Raw genomic sequence first — 14,338 nt, 5'->3', positions numbered from 1 at the left:
TTTTATTTTTTTAATGAATACAGTCTGAATCTGGTCAAAGCTCAGAGCAATGGCAGCTTTCCTGCTGATTACAATAAAGGCAAAGCAAAGCTGCACCCCACGACAAGCACAGGAGGGCAGGCTTCAGCCCATCTTCACCATCAGAGACGATACCGCAAAACCCACTCGAGCTGGGAGAACCACCGATCCAGAAGCTGAAACTCGGCATGGAAACTCACAGAAAGAGCCAAGTTAAGGAGTCTTCCTTACAGCGCCTCAAACAAATAACCATGGAAAATCTGTCCTGGTATGAACACTGAAAAAAGGCTAACGACACGTCCTGTACAGATACAGTATAAATAATAAAATTTGACCTGTGACAGTCCTGGGAACAAAGACGTGGATAAAACACACTCCCAAATCTCAGGTATGGGATGACGGTCCTTTTGTTGCTAGGAGACGACGGTTCATTCCTTTGCACCGACAATCTCACTTTAAAGATGCAGAGGCTTTCTCTCTGCTCTCTCTGGTTTACTCTGGATTTCTATATTTATCTCTCTCTCTCTGCATGGACTCACACATTCAGCACACATGCATCTACACACAGACACACACGGCCTAAAATCCACACACTCGCATATGTGCATGTGTGCGTGTGTGTTAATTACCCAGCTGCAGTAACCCAGAGACTAATGATCTCTCATCACTGTGAGGTGGGATTAAAGTTTGAAAGTCTTGATTAATTGATTGAGCTAGCCAGTCAGGTGCATGGCAGGGAGCTTACCTTATTGCTCTATTAGATAGATGAAGAGAGTGAAGTGCAAGGCTACAGGGAAAATGGAAATCCCTAAATGAGAGAAATGGAATAGGGGGAAGAAACAAGAGGAGACTAGACTCGGGTGATTGAGGAGAAGAGGAAGGACGAGAGAAGAAGAAGGTGAAACGACAGCATCAATAAAGAAGTGCAGGAAAGAAGGAGGAGAGAGGAATAAAGGACACAGGGTGTAAGAGGGGAGAGACAAAGGGATGATGCTGAAAATAACAAAAGAGCAGGAGGGGAGGGAGGGAGGGAACAATCAAAGGGAGCTCAGCACTGCAGGAAGGTGGCAGACTGACACACACTTCAAACACGTGTGTGTGTGTGTGTGTGTGTCTGTGTGTGTCTGTGTGTGTGTCTGTGTGTGTGTCTGTGGTGGAAGCTGTGTCCATACACTGACCTTCTTAACCTGGCAGGAAGGGATCTGCAATGATCCCATTCAAAGTGTGCTCATCTACTCTGCGTGCACACACCTGTAACAGGTTTGGACACGCCCACACTGGGCTACAACGCTGCTTTATTATAATGACACAGTTGTGCAGTGACCACTGTCCACCTGTTCATTACCGGGTGATCCTCACACATCCAGGGATGATCCAGGTCCCGTTTGCTCCTTTTAATGATTCATTCTGATATTATCAGCATTTATGTGGCAAAATGTGGTTTTTCCTCATTATTAACTGCACCTCAAACAGGTGATCGAGAGATTTGACTGGTTTGGTGGTTTCTTAGCTGAATGTTTTCATCACGTGAAGGAACACCCAAAGCCTCAATCTGACAGCCAGACTGATGACAGGACAGTTGTAGCTTATTGCTACCCAGAAAAAATCCACTACAGCAAACAGGAAACTGATCCAATGTACAGATAGAGACAGAAATAAAAGCAGAAGATCTGTAGATGCAAATTCTACATATTTTGTTCTGGTCAATAAATCCTAATGAAACACCAACAGCCTCCAACTTCTTTCATTTCTCTGTGACGCTACAGCTCAGATGGATTCCATTGAATTCCTTCCAATGGGAAAACATCAAGCCTTTATCAGACAGAGGAACTACAGGTTACCAGCTGGATTCAAACTCAGGACAACACACATCACCTTTTAATTCAAGGTTTTACATATCAGGAAATGATCAGAATAATCTCGTCCCCAAGTCTTAAAATGAGGTCCAAACAAAAACGAAGCTAAAACGTAGAAGCAGTTTGTAAAAACAAAGTACAATCCATGATTCACCAGCTTGTACAACCAACATTAGCAGCAGCAACAAGTAACTGTTTTCTTTATCAGTCTCTCAAATCGTTGTGGAGGAATTTTAACAACACTGCTTCGACTCATTGAGGTTTGTTGGGGTTCATTAACGCGCGGCTCTCTGAAGGTCTTGCCGCAGCATTTCGGACGAGTTGAAGTCTTTGTGCCGTCGCGACACTTTGATTCATTTCTTTCTCGTTTTGCTTGGAATCACCGTCCTGTTCCTGAAGCACTTTTGGCCAAGCTTTAGCTGAGTGACAGACGGCCTCATAAGCGACGTAGACCTGCTGTAGATACAGAATACTTTGGTAGCTCACAGTCAACCAACGACTGCTCCCGGGCCTTTTGGCGGTCTCTTCTTGCTCCCTGTGTTTTGTTCAGATACTCTTTCATTGTTCTTTTTAGAGAGAAGAGGCTTTCTCCTGACACCCCTGCCAAACAAGGTGCACTTGTTCAGTCTTTTTTCTGACTGTACTGTCGCGAACTTTAACTTTTAACATCCTAAATGTGCTCTGTAGAGTCTGTCCTTCACACTTCATCACGCAGTTCATTTAATTAGCAGCACTTGGCTGTACCTTACCCCATTAATTCTTATGGAAGCAGTGAGCTTGTATCTTTGGTTTTGGTTTTAATAAATAAAGTATCTCATGTTTGTAGTTCATATCAGTACCTAATTTGAAGTCCTGTTATTGACTATTTTTATTATATCCTGATATGTAAAACTTTGTGTGTCATCACAACCCAAAAAGGGAAACTGAGCTATATTTGTTACGTGTCTCCAGTTTATTGCAGCAGTATGGCCGTGTGTAAATTATTTTATGTTTAACACACAATGGGAACATTGTGTTCAGATGGGCGTTGGTTTTGGAGCTCACACGTACAAACACATGTGCGCGCGCGCACACACACACACACACGCCCGTTTAGCTATCTTAGTGAGGACCTTCATTGACATAATGCTTTTCCTAGCCCCTCACCCTAACCATTACAAACGAATGCCTGACCCTAAACCTAACCATAACCTAATTGTAACCCTGACACTAAAACCACATTTTGAGCCTTTAAATGTCTTCAAACTTGTGAGGACCGGTTTGTGTGTCCTCACAAGTGACTGCTGGTTCTCACAAGTATAGTAGAATGCAGATTTCGGTCCTCACAAAGATAGCTAGACAGGAACACCCACACACACTAACCCGTGAGAATAACTCAGCTAGTTTCCACAACAACACGCAGCGACCTGTCTGCCAGCTCTCGCTGTCTCGCTATCTTCCACACTCGGTCCATCCTATCATCATCCTATCCCCGTCATGCCCGCTCCATCTTATCTTCTTTCCCTGTTTCCCTCTGAGGGTCCATGGAGACACCGAGTGTTTCTCTGATGTCAGTAGTTGCGTGCGCTTCATTTCAATAGCAGCTGCGTCCATAATTTCCTTCTCATCATCAGACCTGAATTACTGACTGCTGCACTCGTCATTTATTTGTAAATATAGAAAAATAGATATACATATCATAACTTGAGTGTCTTAGACCCAAGCTCTTATTCAAAGAAGTCATCATCACATGTCATGTGTTGCTAACATACTTTAGCATCTCACACTACAGAAAGGTGACAGCTGAGGAAAGTCAAACGTCAGCAGCACTGCCCCTCGAGTGTCAAAGTTTGCTGCCCGGCAGCAGGAACATCTCCCTCTGGATACTGTGTTACGTCAGAGAGGAGAGATTACAAGTACATTTACTGAGTATATTTAAGTATGGCAGAAATCACAGTACAGTCATTGTCTTTAACTGCTGATTCTGTTATCAAATGTTGAGGTTATAAAATCAGGATGTGTGTCCTGTCCTAGTTACGCTCAGCACCCCTCCCTGCTGAAACAATAAAATGTTAATGAATATCTTGAAGTGGAGTTGATCTCAATCACAGTGGCCTTTCTGCCCTACTGCCTCTGACTTCATTTAGTTTTATATACCGACACAGAAAATGAAGCCTAAGGCAAATCCACGAGTAAAGCACAGGCTGATTATTTGTGGCTCGAACAAAAATAAATAAAAAAAATCCCGAGTGGTTGCTCCAGGCAGACACTTAAGGTCTGCTGATGTTATTCCAAGAAGAATGGTCGGGCGATCTCCATCATCCATACCTCACCCTGGAAAACACTGGCACTGGTTCCACAGGGATCACCATCCAACCTCAAACACAACAAACACGTCCAGCATGAAGTAAGAGAACATAGGCTGTACCAGTGGAATGATTCAGCTTATCATAAAGACACGCAGTAGGCCATGTGTGAATATGAGTGCAAACGGCGTGCTAGACCAGCGCCCTGTACAGGATGTGCCTCTGTGCCCTGTGACGGCTGGGACAGACTCCAGCACCCTGGGACCCTAAATGACAACAGCGGTTACAAAAAAAACACATGGATGGATGAAAAATGCCATATTTTACTGTTCGTATTTTAAATACTGCACTGTTGCTACTGCTGGAGTAATGGATCTAAATGCAACTAACCAATGCATCCCGTAGGACATTATCTCTAAATACAAGTTGGTCTGGGAATGGAGGGGAACTTTACACAGAGGACGATACAGGTGAAAGCATTCGCCTAAATTGTATACAGCACCTTGGTCAACAGTTGTCGTTTTAAATGTGCTATATAAATAAATTTGACTTTGACTTTAAAGCAGGGGTGGGCAACTCCAGGCCTCGAGGGTCCTGCAGCTTTTAGATGTGTCCTTGATCCAACACAGCTGATTTAAATGGCTAAATCACCTCCTCAACATGTCTTGAAGTCCTGCAGAGGCTGGTAATGAACTCATCGTCTTATTCAGGTGTGCTGACCCAGGGTGAGATCCTGCAGGACACCGGCCCTCGAGGCCTGGAGTTCCCCACCCTTGCCCTAAGCTTTAACTACTTTTTTTAGACTTTGTGTTTGCAGGAGAGAATTCTGGAAACTATCATTACTGTCATACAGTTGTCCTTGGCCTTAATCACTAGATTACATTCATCCCTGCTTGAACTGAATATGAAAAAAATAGTTCCTAAGATTTGCGAGAATGGGACTGATTGGTATGTACATAAGGACAGACATAGTATACTACCTCAGGTCACAGCACGGAGCCATAAACTGTAGTTTTATTGAAGGACCAGCAGAGGCTTTAACACCAAAGAGGTTTCTCTTTGAAGCTTCTTCTGTGAAGCCTGAGTGAAAAGTGCTCAAAGATCTATTTCAAGCAAGCTATCATAATGTGTGCATGTGTTGCATACGCGTGTGAGTTTGTGCGTGCGCGTCTCCAAGTGTATGTGTCACGGCGCCCTTGGACACGGGCTTGTGGAATGTGTTGAGAGCAAGGGAAAACACTGGGTTGCCACAGCAACTAGCGAAGAGAAACAGATTGGTGGGTGGGTGGGGCGCAGTCAGAAGAGCAAGCAAAAGACCAGAAAAAGATAGGACGGGACAGGTTTGACATACGCGATCCCAGCACAGGATTAGAGGGGGAAGCTGAAAGAGTAAGAGGAGAGCTTGAAGGATACGGGTATGAAAAACGTTCACGTTCGCCCCTCGTCCTTTATTGATGTGGGTAGGATGTTGCTCTGGTTACTTTGTGGGGAAGTCAGATGGGGAGTGTAAACACAGCTCATTCTGTTTCTTGTCCACTGTCACTTCTCCATTTTGCCTTGAAAAATCGATCTTCTGTCCTCTTTCCTGTTTTACGCCTCTTCTTCAACACTTTGCATTCATTTCAGAACCGGTTATAATCCTGCAACCCTTCTGTAACACACGTTACTTTAACCTGATAAGTAGTGTAGCACAGAAATCTTGTTGTAGACACTTTTCAAAATGTCAACTCTCACACCAAAAACATAAACTGCTCCATTCTTGCCTGGGAACACTTCGGTGTCTCCCAGAGGAGCTTTAGGTGCTGGAGGGCAGGAGAGAGGTTTGCCTGCCGTCCCCATGACCTGCATAAGTGGTAGAAAACGGACAGCTGGACGGCTGGCTGGGTGGACGGATTGACTCTGTACAAATAACAATGTAGCTGAGGCTGTTCACTTTACCTCGAAATAGAAACGCAATACTTTGATATATTATACCCTCCAACAGACACACACACGTTTGTATGGCTGACCTTGACTCCTCACACTACTGCGTTTCCAAAATGTCCTCATTTCAATAGTCTAACAAAGACAACTCACACACACACACAGCATATCCTGATCAATAGGTGTATTGTTATTTCAGCCTCTACATGAAGTATCAAAAGCAGCGTTGTGATTAAAAATACACCGCGCCTTTGGATAAGGTTAAGGTCACCTGCATGTGTTCTTACAGTTCAAATCTGTGCCGCTCACGCAGTGATGAGGAGGACAGATATTCTGTCATCGTGACATCATCACCACTGTGACATCATCACCACGACTGCTATGGCGACGCATCATCAACAACTACACAGAACTGCTAATGATGTACACTTACACCAGCAGCATTTATCTTCACTTTGAACTTTTATACAACATCAGGAACAAAGTGGGCGTGTCAGTGTTTCGTCTGAATCACACAAACACATCAGGATGCTTCATGTGCAGACAGAGGTCAAACAAAACGTTCCAGCAGAGAAGGTGAGGCTGAGTGAAAACGTGTTCGCTCCTACAGCAGTGCATTCAAAACCACGAGCTGATGTTCAGCATTTAACTGAAGGTGCCATACATGACTGCATTTCCTGCACTCTTTAGTGCCTGAGTCATCCTGACAGGTCTAATGACCTGATTTATTAGAAATTTGGAACCTGAAACTGAGGTGAGTATAAAGGAGCGGTTGATTAGCCTCATCCCGCTGCCCTGCGTTCAGATAGAACCGATCCTCTTCTGTGGATTAGATTCATAATCCTCAATTAGCAGGTCGTATACTGAACGTGTATACTTCAGGATTCAGAGGACTGAGAAGTGGGAAAGACTAAGGCTACGTTCACGCTGCAGGCGAAAGCGCATCAAATCCGACTTTTCTGACCCTCTGCGACCATCTGTCCGATCATGGTGTGACAGTGTGAACGGCACAAATCCGATATTTTCAAAGCCGATCTGGGTCACTTTGGTATGTGGTGCTGAATCCGATACATATCTGATGTTTCAGAAAGCGACTGCTGTTTGATGGTCATGTCGCATTAAATCCGTCTTTTACGTCACTGACACAAGACAGACGCCAATTATCAGCGCCGGAGAAGACATCGCGAACGCTTCCTGACCATCCAGTGTAGATGTCAGTGAAACTGTTGGGAAGACAACGTGAACATTTTATTTGTTCTGTATACTCTGCAGATTCTGACAGATTTCCAACTATCCTCTGAAGCAGCAATAAGGATCAATATTAGGCCAAATGTAAATAATAAAATAACTTTATAACTTAAAGCAAAATTGGGAAAGTGACCCGGTGTGAGCCTTAGTGTGAAGGAATTTCGGCCCAAGCGTGACAGGGTCCGTTCACAGCCAATCCCGATAAACTGAAGACAGTTTATCAAATAAAAGATGCAAGATCGCTGCTCAATCTCAGCAAGCGAAACAAAGACATTAAAATATGAAATATATATAAAACAAGTGCTGATCATTTTCTGCTTTCCTCTCGATGCTTTCCAAAGCATCAAAGTTGCCATGACTTCAGAGGCCACTGGAGTTTGTGGTGAAGCAAATGATCCGTTTGTCCCTCAGGAGGCGGCGTTTGTTTGGAAGCTGGTGTTTTTCATTTCATGATGGTTTGTCTTCCCTCATTTTCACCGGGCATTTACTTTTCCTTCAGTGTCTCCTTGGTCACATTAGGATTGTTTGGTTAGGTCATTCAGTACGGTCTTTAAAGATCGTACCGTCTTTAAAGTGTTCCCTGAAAAATGATGCTTTCTGAGTGAATACTAATGTGATGCTAACTTGTCTTTGATGGCAGCGTCTAACGTTCTGGGAAAACGAACAAGCTGTGAATATTTTTTACATTAGACACAGCTGCAACCAGTCAAGAGTGAAATGTGTAGGGAAGGTCTGTGTCGGTTTGACACTGGCTCGCTGATTATGCGTCCTCCACGTTGCTGAACTGCCGCACCTGAATTTGCTTAGACCAGCTATCAGCATTCAGGGACCACAGCACAGGCAGTCTTACACCTGCGCTATATTTAAGTGCTATCCTCCACAACTTTATACGGAGAGATTTTTGTCTTCAAAAAGGTCAAATCGAGGAGCTGAAGCTGGTAGAGATCGTTGTCCTGCCACATATACTTTAACAGGTCTGATACAAGAGCTGGACTCCTGGTGCTTTTGTCTTGCAAGGCCCACGCCGGCCTCTCCCTGCTCTATCCCAGTTATGTGGTCCATCCCGTGGCTACGTGCGTCAGTCGTAGGCTGGGAATTTGGTGCACGAGCTAAGTGCTTAATGATGAGCCTTATTTAGTTCACAGAAGTGAGAATACAAAAAAATCACAAAACATTTCCCTCGTTTATGGTGATCTGTCATCACACTCTACAATGTTGGTGACAGTATTTGGAAAATGAGTCATTTATGTGTCGTACGTTCTGCTGGGCATGCTTGGGAAACGTGTATGCACGCTTGAGGACGGGAGCTGACCTTGCGCTCTTTGTCTCCGTACTCCAGGCCCAGCGTGTCCATGGCGCGGACGATGGCGGCCAAAGATTGGATGGTGTTGCTGTAAACAACGGGCTTGTACTGCTTTACGTCATCGCCGGAGAAACCGTCCTCGTGGATGATCCTAGAAACAAAGAGACGCACGGGCATTAAAGAATGTTAAATACTTGGGCTCTGCTCATTATACAGGCAAACAAAGTGAACAGCAAAGTTATGTGCAGGCACAGGTTTGCTTCTCAACCTGATAAAAAAGTGGATTAAAAGCACACAGCAAAGGTGTTTTACACGTTCGTGGGATACAAAAGAGGAAAATGGAGATAAGCACAGGTGGAGCCTGGACCGGAGAGGAGGGAGGGAGCGGGCCCATAACTGTAGCCTAACCTGACATTTAAGGCTGCTGTTTGAAATGCCACAATGTCTTTCACTGCACCTAACGCAAGGGCACAGCGACAGACGGTCGCAGGGACAGTTAGCGAGGTAGACTCCCGCTCGTATGGACAAATGAGACAAAGACCAACAGAGAGACGGACAGCCACGAACAACAGGTTGATTCAAACAGACAGATACAGGTTGAGGCAACAGTGTGAGGCAATTCTGATAGACAACATCACCATGCATAAATAAACCCGAACGAACGGGCCTCCAGCATGGGCACAACTCAGGATCCAACACGGCTGCAAACATTTGTGCGTGTATTACAGGCCTGTGTCTATCCCACTGTTCTTACTTTATAACCAAGTAATCCAAATTGAAAAGAAATCTAGTAAAGAAAGTGCAAAGAGCTCGGTAAAGTCAGAGAGACACGTGTAGGAACTAGTGATGTGCGGATCGATCCTGAAATATCGATTCCTCCGATACCAATCATTTATGTTCTAGAATCGATTCTCACATTAAAATATCGATATTTTAGTAATTTAGGGTAAATTTGTAGTTTGTCATTAACAGGAACACAGTGGAAAGAAACTATATCATTCGGATTGTCTACATTCAAAGGAACTACTTCCTCTTCCGCCTAAGGGTTCTTTAGACCTTCGCGGTCTAAAGAAAGCCGGGTAGTGAAACTCAGCCGTCTGCTCCTTGCTATCTAAAATATAACCGTGCGCTGACTTAAACTCTCGACCGTCTCACACTTCTCTTTAATCATTTTCTGTTTGACGTTTATTCAGCTGTGTGAAACCCCGGAGTAACCCTCCCGAGGGATTAAAAAAGTTAAATTAAATTTAATCTAATCACTTTAATCTCAGCCAAACCGATTCACCCACGAACAAATAAAACACCGAAGAAGCCAAACAAGAACATTTTTAAGTTATCAAAGTGACTTAAATATCATGTTTAACTCGAGTAGTGAAAGCCCGCGGGGGTTTGAAGACGATGTGTGGGCTCAGATATTTGAAGTTTACACAGCTACATTCTCACCTGAAAATATGTTCAAAGTTTTTTTGCGACCCAGAAAGAGAAATAAGAGTGATATTAAAACTAAGTAGCTGCCGTCATTGTTGGAAACTGGAATTGGCTCGGCGGCGCTATGAATTCTGTGATATGGTTTTTCAATTTTGTTGTCCGGGTGGAAAATCGGAGAAATTCGGGAGAATGGTGGCTCCGGGAGATTTTCGGGAGGGGCACTGAAATTTGGGATTCTCCCGGAAAAATCGGGAGGGTTGGCATGTATGGTTGTGGCAACATCACTAACCTTGTCACCTCAGAGTAAATCATATCACAGAATATGACGAGCTTATGTTGAGACGAACTGAAGAGGAGGACAGGGACAGGTGCTGCTAGGGCGAGACAGACGTCTCTCACAGGCAGGCAAGGTGTTCAAATAGCACAACTTCAGTTTTTTTATTTCTATATGATGAACTCTGCATTATTAAGTGATAAGAACAAGTAATCTGATGTCCTGTAATCATTATGACGCTATAATTTAAGATACAACAAATAAAATAAGTTTTTGTACAAAGTATCGGATCAGTATCGTCGATACCACCCTGAATATTACTTGGTATCGGATCGGAAAGGAAATCAGTGGTATCGCACATCACTAGTAGGAACTAAGAACAAATATAAGCGCTGTCAGCAGCCCCGCAGTGGACGTTCAGAGAAACTGTTCAGAGAAACTGTTCACATCTTGTTCTTTAGCATGTGAACGCTTATATTTGTTCTTAGTTCCTACTAGTGACAGCTGGACAGCAATACGCAGCATCAGTCATGAGCCGGTGAGATAAAGTATTATGTACTCACACTACATCAATTACCTGCAGTCAGCTGAGACTGAACAAGTCACCTGGATGAGTGACGAAACGTTTCTCCCACAAAACGCTACGTCCAGATGAACAGATTAAACTTTTGGAGAACAACATCGATTACACTGAAAGGTGCTTGACTGATGAATCAAAATAATCCTCACTTATATCAGGTCTGAAGTGAGCTCTTTGCTCTTCTGCTCTTTTCAAACAGAAGGTTTGAACAGCAGGTGGGTGGGTTGCTGTACACCTAAGATTACCATATAAGGTGATATCCACCCTCACTAAAATCATAGAGAGCCAAGAGCAGACGGAGTGCTGAGAGTCCAAATCCTGAAGTTCTGTTCCTGACGGGGATTACTCGCACATACGCCGACCTCATTACAAGTTTAATATGAACATCCATCGTTATGACGTAAAGTACATGAAAGGAAATAAGGAAAAGCTTCGGTTTCTTTATAACAACCTGACCACAGAGTTCGTGGTCAGTTTAAAAAGGCCTCTGCTCTGCGGGGTCTGGTTTGGTGTGCTTCTTGACATATGGCAGATGTGTGGTACGATACATCTGTTTACTGCTTCTGTGAGTGTCCAACGGTATTGACTTGTGTGTGTGTGTGTGTGTGTGTGTGTGTGTGTGTGTGTGTGTGTGTGTGTTTGCGGTCTCGGTCAGTGTAATGTTTCAGATCAATCAGGCAGTGTGCCAGTCCTATATAAATATGCCACACTTCTATTTACATCAGTGCCTTTCACACAGAGGGCCAAAGCCTGGAGCTGCAGACGGGAACCAGGACAGATCTTTGCGTCCCCGCTAAAAGATGCCAAAAAGACATTTTCTGAAATTCCACCTTTCCTACCACCAGAGAGGAGAAACTCTTAATGGGAAGAGGAAACGATGCCAATAGAGAGGTTGATGTCAGAAATAACCTAACAAACAGAACTGGGGACTCTGTGTTTATACGACAGGAAGCTAAAGTTATGACAAAGAGCCTCTTCTGCAGGGGCGCTCGGCCAGCTTTGCACTGTGAGAATGTGCTTCCAAGGTTCAAGGTTCAAGGTTCTTTATTATTTGTCACATGCATAGTTATACAAGTATAACACACAGTGAAATAGCCTGACACGCTCCTCGACATGTGCAAAAATTGGGGGGGGGGGGGGTGTAGAGGAAGAACATTATATATATATATATATATACATACAGTATATACACTGGGTGAATGTGCAGCAGTAGCAGCAAGCAGGTGAATTCTGTACATTAATATGAATAGACATCTGACTGTTTTACAGGATAGACAATATAAACATATTTAAAATTAAAGGAATTGAAATGTACATTGTGCCTTGGTTTAGAGTGTCTGGAAGAGTCCTGTCTCAGTCAATTATAGATGATGTGAGAGGGCGGGTGTGTGTGTTTAGGGCCCGGATGGCTTGGGGATAGAAGCTCCTCTTGAGTCTCTCTGTCCTTGCCCGGAAGATGCGGAACCTTCTACCAGATTGCAGAAGTTGGAACAGTTTGTTGCCAGGATGGGACGGGTCCTTCAGTATCTGCGCTGCTCTAGTCCGGCATCTCCTGGTGTAGGTGTCCTGAAGCGGGGGGAGAGCAATCCTGCAGCAGCGTTCTGCTGTACGGATCACTCTCTGGAGAGCTTTTTGGTCCTTCACACAGCTGTTCCCAAACCACGATGTCATGTTCTGTGTGAGGATGCTCTCCACAGCGCCTGTATAGAAAGTTCTGAGGATCTTTGGAGAGACCCTGAACTTCCTCAGTTGTCGTAGGTGATACAGGCGCTGCCTAGCCTTTTTGGTCTGGACCTGAATGTGGGCAGCCCATGTCAGGTCTGAGGAGATGTGGACACCAAGATACTTGAAGGACTGCACCCTCTCCACTGGAGCTCCGTTGATGATGATGGGCTTGTAGTCTCTGTGCTGACCCCTTCTGAAGTCCACCACCAGCTCCTTGGTCTTGCTGACGTTCAGCTGGAGGTGGTTGTCCTGGCACCACGATGCCAGATTCTTCACTTCATCCATGTAGGCCGCCTCATCGTTGTTGGAGATGGCACCCAACACCACTGTGTCGTCAGCAAACTTCACAATGGTGTTGGAGCCGTGGGTGGCCACACAGTCTGAAGTGTAGAGGGAGTAGAGCAGTGGCGAGAGGACACATCCCTGAGGTGCTCCTGTGTTGATGGTGATGCTGTTGGAGAAGCACCTGCCCACCCTCACCACCTGAGTTCTGCCAGTGAGGAAGTCCAACACCCATGCACACAGAGAGCGGTCAGGAAGGCGTCTGGACGTGGCCGCGCCATCTTGGACTAGATGTAAACTCCATGTAAACCTGACTGTGAGGTAAGAACTCGGAATAAAGTTTTTTAAACCAAACCAAAAGTTGAGCCTTTCATCAGGAACAGAAGTGGCCGTGGGAGGGCGCCGACACTCAGCACGCCCGTGTTGTCCCTACGTTATGTCCCGTGGCGCTTCTAACACACAGCATTAAGGTTGTTAAGCTAACTGGACACAGACAGCTAAAACAATCCTCTGACACGTAAAGGCAGGTGGTTCTTTCCTCAGCTGGATATCGTGATGCTACCCGTTGTTTAGCATGGCGAGGTGTGCTCCGTCTAGCTCTGTCTCAACTATTTTGTTCTTAAATGGTAATCGATTTACATTTTGTGGATGTTGCTGAGCTTTTACGTGATTCCCTAACTGGAAAACAATTCGAGGAGGAGGGTTGATGGAAGAAGAAAGCGCTCTAGAAAGTTTTACTGGCATCTTTGCTAACTCGGGAAGAGAGAGGAAGACACCGAAGGTCACAGCTGGGGAGAGCAGGGTCGAGCAAAGACTTAAAATTAGTGTTATGAATGTTATCAGAAGTGTAACTGACATGTTTTCCCATCTCTGTACATGTGTGTGTGTGTGTGTGTGTGTGTGTGTGTGTGTGTGTGTGTGTGTACATGTGTGTGTGTGTGTGTGTGTGTGTGTGTCTGTACATGTGTGTGTGTGTGTGTGTGTGTGTGTGTGTGTCTGTACATGTGTGTGTGTGTGTGTGTGTGTGTGTGTGTGTGTGTGTCTGTACATGTGTGTGTGTGTGTGTGTGTGTGTGTGTGTGTGTGTGTGTGTGTGTCTGTACATGTGTGTGTGTGTGTGTGTGTGTGTGTGTGTGTGTGTGCGAGCGGCTGGCTAGCTTGCTGACGTGAGCTTTCATGCATGAGGACCTTTTCTCATTACCCACTCTCCAAGCCCTTCTGTCAGCAAAGCCAAGGGACTGTGTGTGTGTTTCTGTGTTGGTGTGTGTATGTGTACAATTTCACGTAGCCTTGGCACAATCTGCACGGTGACCTGAAACATAGTTTAGTTTCACACCGAGTCAGACAGATGGACAGAGAGACAGACATATGGGCAATTTAACCACAACGCTGTTCCATGACATCATCCTGTGGCTGC

General features: G+C 44.8%; 1 protein-coding gene and 1 long non-coding RNA gene across 3 annotated transcripts in view; one reads left to right on the top strand and one right to left on the bottom strand.

Annotated features, from left to right (window-relative positions):
- The window catches only part of LOC309710150, a 394,879-nt gene that overhangs the window by 148,770 nt on the left and 231,771 nt on the right, over nucleotides 1–14,338 (top strand). The gene's annotated exons all lie outside the window — the stretch shown is intronic.
- Nucleotides 1–14,338, bottom strand: part of LOC309710138 (guanine nucleotide-binding protein G(o) subunit alpha) — a 135,881-nt gene that overhangs the window by 91,045 nt on the left and 30,498 nt on the right. For both annotated transcript variants that reach the window (XM_082539391.1, XM_082539392.1), the window contains exon 3: nucleotides 8,643–8,784. In XM_082539391.1, coding sequence (XP_082395517.1) covers nucleotides 8,643–8,784 — 142 coding nt within the window. The remainder of the gene's footprint in view (nucleotides 1–8,642; nucleotides 8,785–14,338) is intronic.

Source organism: Aulonocara stuartgranti, assembly GCF_965226115.1.
Source record: "Aulonocara stuartgranti genome assembly, chromosome: 7".
Taxonomy (NCBI): Eukaryota; Metazoa; Chordata; class Actinopteri; order Cichliformes; family Cichlidae; genus Aulonocara; species Aulonocara stuartgranti.
The sequence above is the reverse complement of the archived record's forward strand: the minus strand, read 5'-3'. Positions and strand labels throughout refer to the sequence as shown.